Raw genomic sequence first — 16,520 nt, forward strand, 5'->3', positions numbered from 1 at the left:
CCCGTGGATTGATAGATGGATATTTTATTCATCCCCTTGGGGAACTCAGGTTTCCAGTAGCTCACAAAGGTAGTCGACAGATGGTAACGAAATGGACAACCGGTAAAAGTCAATCAAAAAAGTAAATAAAAGTGAGCAATATTGCACACAATTGAAATTGCATTTAAAAAACAGCCAGTGGTAGACATAAATAAATAAATATTACGCAATTCCACACTGTCCAGTGTGTGTGGGGGCTGGGTTGAGGGAGAGAGAGACAGAAAGAGTCATGATGGGCCACTACCCTTGCCTGAGTTGTTGTGTAGTCTGATGGCTGTGGGGACAAAGGTTGTTCTGTACTGTACAGGTACAGAACATGAAGATGTACACAACCTATTATTGCTTGTATAATATCCCATCAAACAATGACCTTCACAAGAGCACACTGGCAACTAAACGTAAACACAGGTGCTTATGATATCAATCCTTGACTGACATAGTTTCAAATTGGATTCGTTTTACTATTAAGGTCAAATGATGATCTGATTATAGCATGTCAAATAAATGAAAATATTGTATTGCAACCAAAAGGTTGTAGCATGACCGTCGACGCTACGTTAGCCTCTTCTGGTCGGTGTTGTGTGATGGATGAGCTCCTATCCTCTTACCTTGAGCAGCTGGTCAGTGATGATGTTTCTATCAGCCAGGCCGTGCACCAGGGGGAAGGGGTCGTCTACGGCCATGGCGATGTCGGTGCGCAGCTCTCTCAGCCGAGTGCGAAGGTCGGTGGTCCCATAAATCTCAACCCTGGACATGTTACTCTAACTCTGTGTGTAGATATCTGAGTCCCCGTAAATCTGAAGCATGAACATGTTACCCTGAGTCTTTTTTCGGTGTATGCAGGTCTGTTGGTGCATCCATACACTAAGCCTGATGGACGTTTAGTGTTGTGTGGACAAGAAGAACGGGGATCCTGGTTTTGATGAGTTGGACGTGTCCACCCTTTTACACCCTGAACGTGTGAGGGAGTAACAGGGAGGTTTGAGATGTGTCAATGTTGCCTGTGAGGAGGTGTGTCTTTTTATAAAAGGAAGGTGGTGTTTTAGAGAAAAGAGTCAAATATCTGAAATAGTTTGCATCCATCTAGTCGAGTCTTTGGAATTGCATGCGATCAAGTGTTATAAATGCGCACACAAAGACATACACACACACACACACCCATACACACAGACACAATTCCCTTAACATTTCAGGCTATTAAAACATCGATAGGAATAAAAAGTAATATTTTCACTGAAATATTCCTGATAATTTCACACAGCCTTACCTGCACACACACACACACACACACACACACACACACACACACACACACACACACACACACACACACACACACACACACACACACACACACACACACACACACACAGTCTGTCCGTCTGGGGGAATACCAGTCATGATAGATGACTTCTGAGTTAATTGGTTAAGTTGCTCGACCAAGAATAGCCTCCAAGGTTTTCCTTTCAGAGGTGCTTTCCACGCCAACTTCCCCGAAACTCCAGTCAGATTTACTGCTCGCCCTTTCAACTGCTGTGTATATGTATACATAAATATTACACTTATAATAAATCACATTGTGAATATCTTGTATAACAATTAAACAGATCTTTCTGTCAAAACATAATGCGTAATGTATTTTCAGCCTAAAAGTCTTTTAATTAAAAGTTCTGAGTTAAGATTTACTTAAGCAATTCCCAGACAGAAAATCTTGGATAAGATTAGCATTAAATAAGACACTCTGGCATTCTATGGCCCTACCTGTGATTTTGTTTGCATCGTTTGTTTTTTTGCTGCAAAACGAATCACCTCCTTCGAGGCAGGGAGGCTATTACCTCTTGTCTGAACAAACACAGGTGTAGCTAATATCTTAATCACCGGTCCGTTCGGGTCCACCAGGGAACCGACACACACGTTAAAGACGCTGAACCCCAGTGAGTAAACCAGGACACGGTTCATGTTGGAGATCATAGCCAACGTTAATATTAGGAGCTGTATCATTTTAAGAACTCGCTGATACATCACATGCAATAAATTATGCACTGGTTTCTAAACCTTTGATGGAAGTTCTTGCAACACCTCTTCTGGGAATGAACCATTCCGTATGTGGAATAAAAAAATGTTTAGGTAAGCTTTGAAGCCACATTAGTCGGATGAAAAATAAAAAGGATGAGCACTCAAATAATCTACCATTTTGGTCCCACTTAGTGTTGATGGTTAGGAGAGTGAAGCCCTTTAATCTGTCATTTATTAATCATTAAACATTATTACATTATTCATACTGGTGAACAAGGACCACTTCTACAGAGGGACGTTCACAACATACATATTACATTATTATATACAGTGCAGTGCATTACAGTGGATCTTCAGTAATGTGTTACGGGAACAGGGCGGTGGTGGGGGGGTAGGGGGTAGTGGATCGACTGGGAGCAGGTGTGGGGATAGTGGGAAAACTGAAATAAGTGTGTGATATTAAGTCATCCTTTTTTTTTCTTTTTCTTTTTCTTACTATTATTGTTACTCTTCTTTGACCACAGACTAGTTTGTCGTATAAAAGTTAAACCCATATATATATATAGTGTCACTATATCTTCACTGCTACTGTTCGGTGGAACCAACTGTAATTTGAATCTCGTGGGGGGAGGGGGGGGGGGGGGGGGGGGGGGGGGTAGGCCTCCAAAGGCTCTGGAACATTCTCTGATACATTCTGCCAACCCTTTCCTTCCCAGGGTAGAGAGAGACGGACTCTGGAAGCGGGAAGGTCACAGATCAGATCAGGGTAGAGAGAGGGAGAGATACTCTGGAGGTGGAGAGGTCGTAGATCAGATCGGTGTGCATGCGTGCTGCAGACATTCAGATGTGGTCGTCGGCCATCTTGGAAAAATGGCTTAACCCGAATATTTCTCCTTTTATGGTGAGGCATCATTTTTGGTGCTTTACCTTTTTTATATATAAAAAAATACAAAACATAATGGCGAAAAGAACTCCTATTTGTATCCCCTTTTCATCAGCCAAAACTCTTAGTTTGTTGTTGTTTTTGTTTTAGTTCAATGAATCTTTCCCCTGTTTTTCTTTCCAGCACTTACATATTGACAAAGTATACAATATTTTACAACTGAACAAGACTGAAAGATAAAGTGAGATTTTTTTTCCAATCAGACACAAGGCCCGGATCCCATATCCAATTAGAGAATTTGACTGGCAGCTAACCAGTAGTAAGCAACACAACAAGCCTATGGTGTGAGGGGGAGCTGTGCAATCAGCAGCTCTGCACTAACATGAGCACCCGCCCTCGGGGACGGTCGGCTCTGCTGGTTTGTCCAGCTTGATGTCAATCACTGGAGAACAGAAGAGTTAAGGAAAAAAAATAGGTACAATTGTTTGTCTCATAGACGCATTACAGATGTTTTTTGAACTGTTAGATTAGACGCTCTATGAAGGCCCATATCCAGAATCCATATCATCACATCACAAAACATGAATAATTAAGGATTTGAGTTGGTGTCCCAGTGTATTTCATATTGTCACGTCTCACATGCAGCAGCATATGATCGATGTACCCATTTGGTATGTTCCTTTATAAATATGGATGTATAACTGTATCATAGCTTGCTAATCAGTTTGCATACAATATACACTTACTGAGTGTAAATATGGATTGTTTGCTGTATAGGCTAGATTGCAGATAACGTAGTTAAGTCACAATTATGAGCTACTAGTGCCACATTGATTTTTTAAATGTCCAGTTTCATCTCATCATAGTGAGTCCAAACGTAAGTCATTAATATTGGAGAAGCTGTCTGGAGACCCAGCCCCACATAAAGGGAACTAGTACATCCGAGCTCCCAACCAGCGATCACCTCTGAGGTACGCCACTAGATGGTGCTGTTACCATACCTGCAGCCCCCACTCACATGCTGGTCGTGTCATACTGACTCAGTAAAAAGGTTCCGTGTATTTCAGAACAAGAAGGATAATGGCGAGCTGGGCTCCTTCTTAGTATTGGAGCCAGAAGCAACGATGAGATTAAATGTGCTTCTCTCCCTCTCTTTCCCTCTCTCTCCCTCTCTCTCCCTCTCTCTCCCTCTCTCTCCCTCTATCTCTCACGTCCCTCTCCCCCCTCTCTCTTGTGTGTTTGGCAGCCATGGCCGTCCGCACTTTGAGTCTGGCTGATAAAGGATACTGCCTTCGGGGTTGGCATCGTCCAAGCTTTCCATTCCAGGTAGGGCGGCAGCAACGCGGCGAAACAGCTACAGGCGGACCGAGGCCCCGGGTCGATGATGGAAATAAACAAGAAAACAACGCATGAGGCCGGGGGAAGGGCAACATTTAACCAACAATAAATCAAACCTACTTGCATTTTATCCTCAGAAGTAAATAAAAACCGAAACACGGTGCTGAAGCAAGGACGGGCCCGCACCTGTTTTACATTGCAGCCTGTCTTTGCGCTGGTCTCAATGAACATGACTTTGAGTTCTTTCGCTCTCTGCTCCCCCTCCTCGATGGTGATCTGCCTGCATAGGAGACCAGGGCACAGACTGTAACGCTCAAAACCCCCCTCACCCTTTCATGAAAGAAACCCCGCACATACAGTATGCATGCACACATTGTGAGTGTGGACAGGGAACAGACATGAGCAATCGATGACAGATGACCGGCCGCACCTCTTCTCCTCCAGATCTGTCTTGTTGCCCACCAGCATGATGATGACGTCAGAGCCCCTCTCAGTCCTCACGTCGTCGATCCATTTAAAGGTCTGCCGGAAGGAGTTCACGTCTGGAGAGGAGAAGACAGGTTAGACAGACGTACAGACAGAGAGATAAGATCGATATGTAGCAGGGTTATGAGAGAGACAGAGACAGACAGACAGACAGACAGACAGACAGACAGACAGACAGACAGACAGACAGACAGACAGACAGACAGACAGACAGACAGACAGACAGACAGACAGACAGACAGACAGACAGAGGGGAGGGAGAGAGATTGAAAGATAGATTAAAAGACAGACAGACAGATAGATATAACAGAATGGAATGGAATAGAATAGAATAGACAGACCAAAATATTGATAGCATATAATATAATAGGCAGACAGATAGATAGAGATAGAGAAATAGAGAGATTAATGGATGGAGAGAGTGTGAGAGAGAAAGACGAAGAGAAAGGGAGACGGATAGAGAGACGGAGAGAGAGACAGACGGACAGGCAGGCAGACAGACAGACAGATTGATATAGATAGAGAAATAGAGTTGATAGATGGATAGATAGAGAGAGAGAGAGAGAGAGAGAGAGAGAGAGAGAGAGAGAGAGAGAGAGAGAGAGAGAGAGAGAGAGAGAGAGACGGAGGCAAAGAGAGACAGACAGACAGACAGTGGGACAGAGAGAGAGACAGATAGACAGACTCACTGGTGATGTCGTACACGACCACAGCCACTGTTGAGTCTCGGATGTAGCTCGGGATGAGGCTCCTGAACCGTTCCTGTCCTGCAGTATCCCACAGCTGCAGCCTTACCTACACGCACACACACACACACACACACACACACACACACACACACACACACACACACACACACACACACACACACACACACACACACACACACACACAGGCTCACACAACATGTACACGCACACACACTCAGAGGCATGCACACACACACACAAACACGCAGGCTCACACACACACATACACGCACAAACACGCAGGCTCACACAACATACGCACACACACGCAAACATACACACACACGCATACACGCACACAAACACACACACACACACACACACATATGCACACATCTAGTGGCTGCCCTGATCTTAATCTACTTCAAAATGACTAATGCAGCATTTTAACTAGTAAAATGATTGCTTGATATGTCCGAATATTTCCCAGTTTTAATATAACTACCAATTGATTACATCATCCGATTATCAGAAGTACAGTTCAGGTTGGTGCTGAAGATGCATACATTTAGGAGTCTAAACATCTGTGTAAACATGTGTTCTTGGGAAAGGTCAAACAAGGTTCCTTACTGTTCGGTCCTCCAGGTACATCGTCTTCGATAAGAAGTCAATACCAATTGTGGCCTGTGGCAGAGATACAACACAACATGAGCAGAAATACAACACAACAAGAGCAGAAGTACCACACGACATGAGCCGAAATACAACACAAGCAGAAATACAACACAACATGAGCAAAAATACAACACAAAACAAGCAGCAATACCACACAACATGAGCACAAATACAACAGAACATGAGCACAAATACAACACAACACGAGCGCAAATACAACGACACAGGAGAACAAATAGAAAATTACAGCAAAGAGCAGCTCTCTACTGAATCAGAAGTGAATCATCTAAGTGTAAGACCTAAACACTGAAATTCAATAAGCTTGAAGAGCAAAAGTCATTTCGATTTTACTGCATGCACAGTCAATCACTGAATATTTCACATACCTTAATGGATATGGGAATGACAGATTACTTGTATACTGTAGGACTCAACATTGAACTCACCAGGGAGGGACAAGAGTCTCATAAATCACATGGAATAATATACTCATAAAGTGATATCCACATTCTATGAGGATATGGTTTCACGTTTACATGTGAATGTACTGTATATTCCCTGGCCTACCCGTATGCAGAATGTGTCTGACCTACAGTGCAGCTAGCTAGCTCTCCACAGACGTTTTATCTGGCCCGCTGCAAACGGACACCAAATCAATCAAATCTGTTGAGTGCATTCAATGTTGCTCTGCTATCTAATGTACCGAACACACCCAAGGCATACCTATAGAAACATGCGTTTACTAGGATGTCGAATTTGATCTATCTATCTCCATTAAATCTTCTAAGGAGAAACATGAGTCACACATTTTATGGAGGTATATTCCTCAAAGAGAAATTGTGTCCGAGGCCGTAATCCTGTGCCCTGATTGGACTAATCAATACAAATCTACCTCATGGGCTCACCTGATACGTGTTGTCAAAGCTGTCATACATGAACCTGGTGATCAGAGAGGTCTTCCCCACTGCAACACAACACACACACGCACACACACACACACACACGCACGCACAAACACACACACACACACACACACACAGGATGATAAGACAAAACACAACTCTGACAATAAATGCAATAGAACATCAACCCCAACCTTTGCCCACCTTATGACATCCTTAGGACACTCAATTCACCATAACCACGTTGCCTTATCCATAACCCCCATTGTGATGAGTTATTCAATCGAGTTGTACGGTATCCTCGTCATGCAGTGACCTGTGTCTTCCAACCAAGGTGATGTAGCGGGCTAGCATAGGACGAGCATCCACCTGGGTGCCATGCAACCGGCCAGCCATTTTATACAACATCACCAAAGATGTGGTTGAGTAAGAGACCGCTGTGCTGGGTGTCAGCAGCAGACAGCGGCCGGGTTGAGAGCTGCCAATGGCCGTGGTGGCTGGGCGAGGGCTCCCTCTGGTTTCAGCACCACGGAGAGCACCATTGCAGCAGCGTCCACCGGGCCGGGGGTGGGGGACGGTGTACGTGGAAGGTGTGTGTGGGGCGAATACATGGTTTGTGCCGGTCGATGCGGTCTGTGGAGTCCATGTTGTAGTGGAGTCTAGGGCAGTGACGGCGGCCCACTCACACACGCATGTGCGCGCATGCAGGCTCACACACGCACACACACACACACACACACACACACACACACACACACACACACACACACACACACACACACACACGCGCGCGCGCACACGCACACACACACATTCAAAGTCACACACGCACACACATACACCATCCACAGATACACACATACACATACAACCACACACAGACACACATAGACACACAAACACACACACATACACAAACACACACACACACACGGACACACACCATACATGGACTGTTATTTCCATTCATTAATTTGGAGGACATTATATGTAGGCCTCGTATAGATGTCCGACTACGTATTCAGGGTGCGTTTTATCACTGCTCACCCGAAATCAGTTGTTTTGAATTCATGCCAAACAACTAACAAAAAAGGTGACATGTCAAACATGCGAATCTACTGCTGGGACATCATTTTAATAAAATTTTTGTGTTTCTTATCGCTGCCCAGCCGCCAAATGACGGCATCGAGCAGCAGCGAGCTTCAAGGATGCTCCAGACACGGCCAACCAGGGTGTGTCCCGACCTGACATGGGGAGCGTTTCTCCATCTCTCCCCCAAAAACCAGCAGAAAAAACTCACGATGGCATCTAGGGCATGCACTGTGATATACGATGTGAATGCTGAAAACCTGACGTTAATCATCTTTTATGAAATTTCTAGTTATTTTTGTCGGCCACTGCAGCAGGCAGCAACCAAACAATCGGATTCAGTGTTTGCATCCATAACGGACCGCACATATCAGAACAAAAAGGGAGGATGCTGTGCAACCTTATTGTCGCATCCAATGTTGGGGTGCTTTACTGTTAGTGGGATCGGGGCTCGTGTGGGGTGTTTTCCGGTTGCATTAAGCTTCCCCCCCCCCCCCCCCCCCCCCCCCCCCCCCTTGGCTAATACCGTTCGCCGCAAGCAGAATGGGCCAACCGCACACGCGGGGTAGAAACGTGTGGAATCAGGGCAACGATATCAGGATCAACCTTAAACTTTAAAACCAACAAGGATCGGAGGCATCGGCCTTGAAGATACGCCTGTTTGCCTTGATATGACAACCAACCTCCCCCCCCCCCCCCCCCCCCCCCAAGAAGCGGTGCATGTTGGAGGCACGACTCACCGCTCTGCTCTCCTAGAAACACCAGCTTAAATTTCCTCAGAGGGTTCCCCAAGTCACCTCCAGCCGACATGATGGTAGTGATTGAGTTCTCCTGCGGTTATTTTACAATGTTCCTGGATTTTGTGGGGTTCTGGCGCTGTTAACGTCCTGGGGATACGTCCTCCTCGCCTCGTATAACGATGGGAATGCAGCTCAGCATCGCCCTGTCAGTTTCGGTAGCTAGTACGCATGCGCAGCACGACCTCAACTATTTCATTCCCTTACCTTTCTGTTCGTTTTCCTCCCCATCACGTAGAAATAGGTTTTTATTCGAATTGCTAATCGAATATTGAGTTTAATGGGTTACTAAAAATGTATGGGTGTGATCTGCTGTTTTTTGGCCGTTTAGTATTCCTTGTTATTTTATCTTATTGGTGTAGGCTATTTCTGTATTTCTGATGTATTTATTTTTACTAAAAAATCATGAATATTTGAATAAAGAAGATTAATAAAGTCTTTGTATCTTAGGCCTATCTTATCTTAAAATAGTAAACACACTTTTGTTCCCAGGTATTTATTCTAAAAGATACAAAGCAACAGAAACAATCTTACAAAGCCTACCATATAATATAGGCCTACACGTCCAGAAACATACCCCAACCGCTACTTTTAAGTACAAATGTTTATTTGCTCACTCGCCATTCACATGTAAACGTGAAACAATATCCTAATAGAATGTGGATATCACTTTATGAGTATATTATTTCCATGTAATTTATGGGACTCTTGTCCCTCCTTGGTGAGTTCAATGTTGACGTCCTGGATAAATCTGTGAGCTGCAAGCAACAGTATCGACGCCACAGCCAGACAGCCCGTGTGTGCCGTAGAAGCGAATAAAATGACGTGATGACGGCTCGGCAGCAATACGGCCGAGAAGCTTTTGGTTAAACATGTTAATTGGACTCATGTCGGAGTTTGTCCTTGTCTACGGGCTACATCTATGGGTTGACCCTCTGTTACGTATTTTAGGAACACAAGCTGTATTTCCCCTCACAGGCTGCAGGAGTTAAACATGAATCCAAACAATGACAGTGCAGGAAATTGTCCTTTTCAGCATGAAAACAATAATAAAGTGTGGATTACAACATTGATGAAAATATATATATGTTTTGAATGTGTCGTTTTTGTAAATGTGTTGTTTATGAAAATAACGTGCTAAATATTCCACCACAGGGAAACCTGCAGTGTCAATACTCGATGTGTGTTAAAGCCATTGCCATTTAAATATATATTAATACATGACTTATTCCTTTTAACAGTGAGTGCTCTTCATGGAGTAAAATAACGGCTCTGTTTTGAAAATCCGATCACGTAAGTGACAGGTTGAATATCATCACAAAGACTTCTGGGACGTTTACCTCCTAAATCAAAGAACATCCAAGCCCAACTCCCAAAGCTCTGCTTAGGGATAGCTCTGTGGAGGAAAGGGGTGTGCAGCGGGAAGTGACAAAACACAACAGCATGAAGTGTGACTGAAGACGAATAAGAGGAGAATATCTTCAGTGAAAATATCTCACCACATATCTCACCACATAGTGGTGAAGAGAGTCACCACTATGACTCTCTTCATTCACCTATTCACTAACCCTAACCCTATCACCATCCATCTTGTCCCCTCACTACTGCCACCGGCTCCTCATCAACACTGTGTAGACTGGCAACTGTAAAAACACACTTATTAAACTGCCCTTCTGGAAGCCTCATCCACTTACGCAAATTAGTTTTCTTTCTGCAGAAGAGCTCCATAACGAAGCATGAAACAACCCCTCTCAACCCCGTGTGGTTTCTGGTTTCCGGCCCAGCCACTATTGCTGTCTCCGCCCAGAAGATCTGCTATAACATACACCACTGCTGGAGTCCAGACCAACAACCCATAGTTATACAGTGCTTTTTTCTAACCGGTGACCAGTCAAAGCACTTTAAAATATTGCCTAACATTCCCCCATTCATGCACACATGCGGTCAGCCAGCTCTTCGGGAGCAGTTAGGGTTAGGTGCCTTCCTCGGGGACACCTCGACACTCGAGGAGGAGCCGGAGATTGAACTAGCAACCTCCTGGTTGCAAGTCAACCCGCTCTACCTCCTGAGCTACTGTCGCCCCCAACCCTCCTTTACACTAAACGTGGGCAAAAACGAATAAAAGAGAAGGGGGAAAAGGCACTGTGCAAGATTAACAGATGCCCTTTGGTTTTGGGAGTTTGCTGGGAATTTTTGCTGCAGCTGGTGTCACATTGTAAGAAGTACTCTCCGCTGTCCTCCTCTCCACAGTGCAAACACACAGTCCAAGCTGCAGCGGTATGACCGACACAGGGACAGGGAACCGGGTAAAAAGAAGCACCGATGCTATTTTTAAGTCAATTTTTATTTTAAATATACATATCTTGTCATGCAGAATCAGAGGAAAGCTGTGCTCTCACTCAGAGCGTACTCAGAGTGTAAGGTTGTTTCAGAAGTGTATTGCAGTGACTTGCAGCATAGCCCGACTCAAAATCAATATAAATATCACCTGTTTTGTACAAAAAGACAAAGCATAGACATGCGATCGAACCAAACGTCATACCAATTTGTAAATTGAAGGAGCACCACCATGGCAGGGAACATACTTCTATAATTCAGCCAAGCGGGGCAAGGAGGGCACTCTATATAAAGCGACGTGACGTAGGCTCGGAGTTCAGGGGCCATCAATTATTGAGCCTGAGAAGGAGTTCGTGCCACAATGGAGCAGAGAAGCTCTCGAACACATGTGTCACATCCACCCTGGCATTTGGATATACTGAAAGGAAGCATGTGTCAATAGCTGACGGACACACAAAAACAAGCACACACTCACACTATCTTTTTACTATTTCCTAGGGAGATTGGTGTCCCCTATGGAGGAGGGGTGATGAGGGGGCAGATCCCTTTCCCCAAGGCCCCTGTTCCTCCGATACACTCTCCATGTGGGAAAGAGCCAACCCTTCTTCCACCAACATGCCTTTTGGGCCTTAATGCTTTCTGTAGAAGCGTTACCTTTTGTTGACCTTACACAGTTGACGCTAGACCTCCACATGCACTCCAATCCATCATATCAGTTCATACCCTGACATCCACATGCAAGGCTTTTTGTTGTGGCGTAGAACAGAGCAGTCTTGGCTGTATCACACACTCATACACACACACAGACACCCAGGGACACACACACGCGTACACATGTACACACGCACACACAGACACACACGCACGCGCACAGACACACACAAACTCGCACACAAACTTGTAAAGCTGAGTGGTTTGACTTGCATCATTGTATTGTCACCATGGACCCCTGGAGGCCTCTGTTAGGGGCTGCCCATGAAGAAGTGTGGAATACAGAGTACCACACAGAGACAGAGAGCTCCAAAACAAACCCAGGGGGGTTCACTGAAAGGGGTCTCCGAAAACCCCATGAGCACCCTGCCAGCCAAGAGCAAAGTGGACGATGTAGGGCAGCTGAGGTCTTAGGATAGAAGACACGGTGATCAGTTCACTAGGAGATTTAGTGGTCTAAGTTTAGCATAGCTCAACAATGATTCAGGTAGTGAAATAGGACCGTACCGTTACTAAAAAATACAACAGATGTGATGTTTGTTTGTTTTTTTGAGAAGAATTGCTTTCTGACTGAAGGTGTGTTTGTACATGTATATGCCTATTCATAGGAGACTATGAATTGATTTTTTAATTCCGGAATCACACTGTCGAGCTCTATTGGCTCACTTATACTTATGGTTTGTTCCTCAATCCTCGGACGCCAGACATCCGAGTCGAAATTCGCAGATCCCCCAGCTTTCTTGCGGCATTTCTCGGAGGCACGCCCTTTTTTGTCTTCATCTTTCGGAAATCTGAGAGCAGACCGAGAGCAGTGATGAAATTTTTGTATTTGAACCACCTTGGTCATTTTAAATGCTCTCACGCTTGATTACATAGCTACTTTATTCCGGTCAATTTATACATTTATACCTCCCTTGAGAAAAGGTCAAGATCAGATTTTGAACAAGCTCCACATCCGCAATGCAGCGAGTTTCATCACTTCGTAAAGCACCCGAATAATGACTGCACTTGTGTCCAAAGTTCACCGCTTGAAATTGGACCATATAAACCCCACAGGTGTTGAGCAAATATTTTATTTGATTGCCAAGAACACCAAACCATAGAAATTCAAAACACTACTTTAAATACATTCTGTTCACGTGTTGAATCGTATGGCAGCCAAGGGAACAGCGAAATGCAATTTACATGCAAAATGAATTGAAGTCTTGAAACATGTTTACACATGAACAAACCATCCAATGGTGCATGAACTGTTCTCCTTAATCCCTGGTCATGAACCATAAACAAATGTGCAAAGCAACGTTTTGAGGTTGGAATAATGTTGCATGATCTTCCATTACCGGCCACATAAATTACAGACCAGGTTTTTTTTTTCGTTTAGCACCAACACAGAAGGCGGCGTTCCTTTTAGAACCAATCTGCTTCAAGCCAAGCGACTGTAGGTGATGTGCAGATGCTGCGTCATTGGCTGCTTGTCCGTTGACATGGAAAGCGTCTGCTCCAGCTTCCCGTCTGGTTGGAGCTGGAACACTCTGGAGACCTGGGGATTTTTTTTTATAATTAATGAAACCCTACTGGTAAGATTAAATCAAACTCTATGCATCGCCTTTTGAGAAAAATTGCAATACAAGGGGCTTAATACAATGAACATGAAGAAAAATATATAGAATGGATTGAGAATGCCAAGCTGAATAGGTATGGTTCAAGGTTTCTTTTAAGACGGAGTCATACAGAAAGCTCAAACGCAGCTATATAATGCCATCCGACACAAGCCAGAGTCACATGGGTCAATTTATGGCTCGTTAGAGACAGTCCACACTGCGGACCATACCTCCTTGACGTGGGGCTCCTTGGCAAACGATGGCCTGGCCAGAGCTTGTGTATGTAGGCTCAGCTTCTTTCCCACCAGCTCCCCCTCCTCAACCTCCACCAGTCCTGCACACAGAGTCTCAGCTGAAGCATGTACACAATAGATACAACAGCAACCGTTCACCAAGTCTTGGAGGCCTAGCCGAGATTTTGGATTAAAAGGGGTGATATACTGCCATCTGGTGTGGGTGAATGGCCATTACGAGCCGTTTGAAAAGCTGCCTTTCCCTGTTTTTTTAGTGACATCCCAAGTGGGAGTGTCCACCTAGATTTGTGCTGGATAGATCAGTCCGCCAGCCTACCCAGTGGACAGTAGCAAATGTTGCTTATCCATCAATCATACAGCTAGGTGGACACGCCCACTTGTTATGCCACTAAAAACACAGATTTTCAAACAGCTGTTAATGGCTTGTCACCCTCACACCTTTAAGCCCAAAACTACTGACAAAAGAAAGTCAGATGCATGCATCTTTCCAAAAGAGGGTCGACACATATTTGGATGGGTGTCAAACTCCCTCCATGTGATGTTGACGTGGAGTGCACTATTGCGTGTGAGCCAATTATTCTGAATCAGGAACGTTGTGAAGTACCAGAGTTCTGTGCGATGATGAACGCCACTCGGTTGGTGCCCGTCTGCATTCGGATGAAGCCACACTCCCTGTGAAGCATCTTCTTCGTCTCTGCATCGGAGGCATTGAACCTGCGAACACAGGCGCCACAGAAACCTAGACCGACGTCTATAGCTACCCACCACTCCCCTTCCGTATGGTTTATGCTACAATGGGGTCATCTGTGCTTTTACAAGCCCAGAGATTAAACGAAAAATCAGTCAATTGAATAAACCAAAAAGAGCAATAGAAAAATGGTTGTCATAGGACAACCGCAAGTGTTGCTCATAGCACTAATTATGGGTCTACTACTTTGATATACCAGGGCCAATAAAGGGTAGACTTAACGTGTGAAGAGAATACCCATTGAGCACTTGACTTGGTACATAAAAGTAGCAGACATAATTATTATTATTTATGACAGCTGTGCAAGTCCTAAAATGAACCCTATGAAAATGCAGTGGGCCTACTGCGTTGCTTTTGAATGAGCACAAAACACACGCACATAAAGTTGATGATGGGCTGTCCCATTTGGGCGAAGTGAAGATCCTCCGTGTAGCGGAAGTCCTTCAGGCTGGGGTAGGACCCCTTTCCGGGCTCGACTGATTCCCAGTTACCCAGGAGCCAATCCAGAGAAGAGACGGCTTTGTCCAGTTTAGCTAATGTTGGAAAACATACAACAGAAATATAACACGCACTTCGGGAGGTATAGATTTACCAAACGTATGCTTGCTAAATGTCCACAAGAGGTCAGCATTTCAGGCCGAGGACACAAGCAGGCAGCACCAGGGAAACAAACGTTGCAGCGCAACATGGTTGAGGGCATGGATTTAAATAAGACCCTTACGTAGACCTACATGGTTTGTAAAGAAATATATGCACCACACCACTCGTGGTAATGTTTCTAAAGAACGGTCCCGAAAAGGCCAACACATTAGCTGTATAACTATGCAGCCTAGCATTATAGTAGCTATACATCTCATACGACAACGTTTCAAAAGAATTGGGGTGTTGCAGCGTTCGTCGAACACACTAACCCTAACCCTAACCCTACTTGTGCATACACATTAAAGGTCATTCTTATGAAGTGTAGCTTATAGCTGGGCTTCTTACCGGGCTGGTAGAACGGGCACACCAATGAAGCCATCGATAAGGTGGAGCAGGTAGGAGCACTGACGCAGAAAATCAATGAAGATCAAATACTTCCGACTTCGACTCGTCTGGAGTCAGTCAACCCGTGCTTTTATAGAGCGCAACAGTGACCGCCCCCTTTTTGAACAAATCTAGTTCCGGAAGTAAACTTTCCATACGTTTTCCCACTTCTCGTAAAATCGTTACATAAAGAGTTTTAAGCCTGGAATCAAGCCAGTCGTTCATGAAGGTAGTCATGACCATAAAAAGTTTGATCCGGGGCCAAATGACCATTTGGAAAATTGAAGAATGGCCAAAGGTACACAAGTCTGTGTAGGCCTACATTATATTTTGCAAACGAGTGAGGAACTACTCATCCCATAAACCATTGCAAGCTTTTTTGCAATGGTTACAAGCGTTACAACCCAATAATTGAGCGCATTTCTTTCATCTTATAACCTTTGTCTTTATTGTATTGTTAATACAAGTTGTGTCATATATTCTGTGGGTGTGTGTACATGTATCGTGTTTCATATAGTGTATAGCAATGCGTTGTCTTCGACATACATTCCTTCGTTCCTGACTTTTAAGCCTGGAATTTTAAGCCTGGAACCAAGCCAGTCGTTCATCAAGGTAGTCATGACCATAAAACGTTTGATCAGGGGCCAAATGATGATTTGGAAAACTGAAGAATGGCCAAAGGTACACAAGTCTGTGTAGGCCTACATTATATTTTGCAAACGAGTGAGGAACTACTCATCCAATAAACCATTGCAAGCTTTTTTGCAATGGTTACAACCCAATAATTTAGCGCGTTTCTTGCAACCTTCGTCATTATTGTATTGTTAATACAAGTTGTGTCATATATTCAGTGGGTGTGTGTACATGTATCGTGTTTCATATAGTGTATAGCGCTGACTGAAGTCACCGCTTAATAATGTTACTCGTTA

The 16,520-nt window shown here is 44.4% G+C and overlaps 3 protein-coding genes across 3 annotated transcripts in view; all 3 read right to left on the minus strand.

The window, feature by feature from the left end:
- aire (autoimmune regulator) overlaps positions 1–794 on the minus strand; it is a 5,301-nt gene extending 4,507 nt beyond the window's left edge. The window contains exon 1 of the mRNA XM_030363383.1: positions 648–794. Within this exon, the coding sequence (XP_030219243.1) occupies positions 648–794 (147 nt within the window). The remainder of the gene's footprint in view (positions 1–647) is intronic.
- Positions 795–3,197: 2,403 nt separating this feature from the next.
- Positions 3,198–9,086, minus strand: LOC115548441 (ras-related protein Rab-6B). Its single transcript, XM_030363091.1, has 8 exons — positions 8,858–9,086; positions 7,032–7,090; positions 6,082–6,135; positions 5,452–5,557; positions 4,707–4,818; positions 4,463–4,556; positions 4,226–4,292; positions 3,198–3,380 (listed from the first exon to the last, which is right to left on the minus strand). The coding sequence occupies exons 1-8, from the start codon at positions 8,925–8,927 to the stop codon at positions 3,316–3,318; spliced, it is 627 nt and encodes a 208-aa protein (XP_030218951.1). The 5' UTR covers positions 8,928–9,086; the 3' UTR covers positions 3,198–3,315.
- A 3,933-nt stretch (positions 9,087–13,019) lies between these two features.
- Positions 13,020–15,695, minus strand: LOC115548454 (THAP domain-containing protein 4-like). The gene is made up of 5 exons (XM_030363103.1): positions 15,553–15,695; positions 14,945–15,098; positions 14,422–14,531; positions 13,794–13,897; positions 13,020–13,502 (listed from the first exon to the last, which is right to left on the minus strand). The coding sequence occupies exons 1-5, from the start codon at positions 15,584–15,586 to the stop codon at positions 13,386–13,388; spliced, it is 519 nt and encodes a 172-aa protein (XP_030218963.1). The 5' UTR covers positions 15,587–15,695; the 3' UTR covers positions 13,020–13,385.
- Between the last annotated feature and the right edge of the window lie 825 nt (positions 15,696–16,520).

This window comes from Gadus morhua, chromosome 8 (genome assembly GCF_902167405.1).
Source record: "Gadus morhua chromosome 8, gadMor3.0, whole genome shotgun sequence".
NCBI lineage: Eukaryota > Metazoa > Chordata > Actinopteri > Gadiformes > Gadidae > Gadus > Gadus morhua.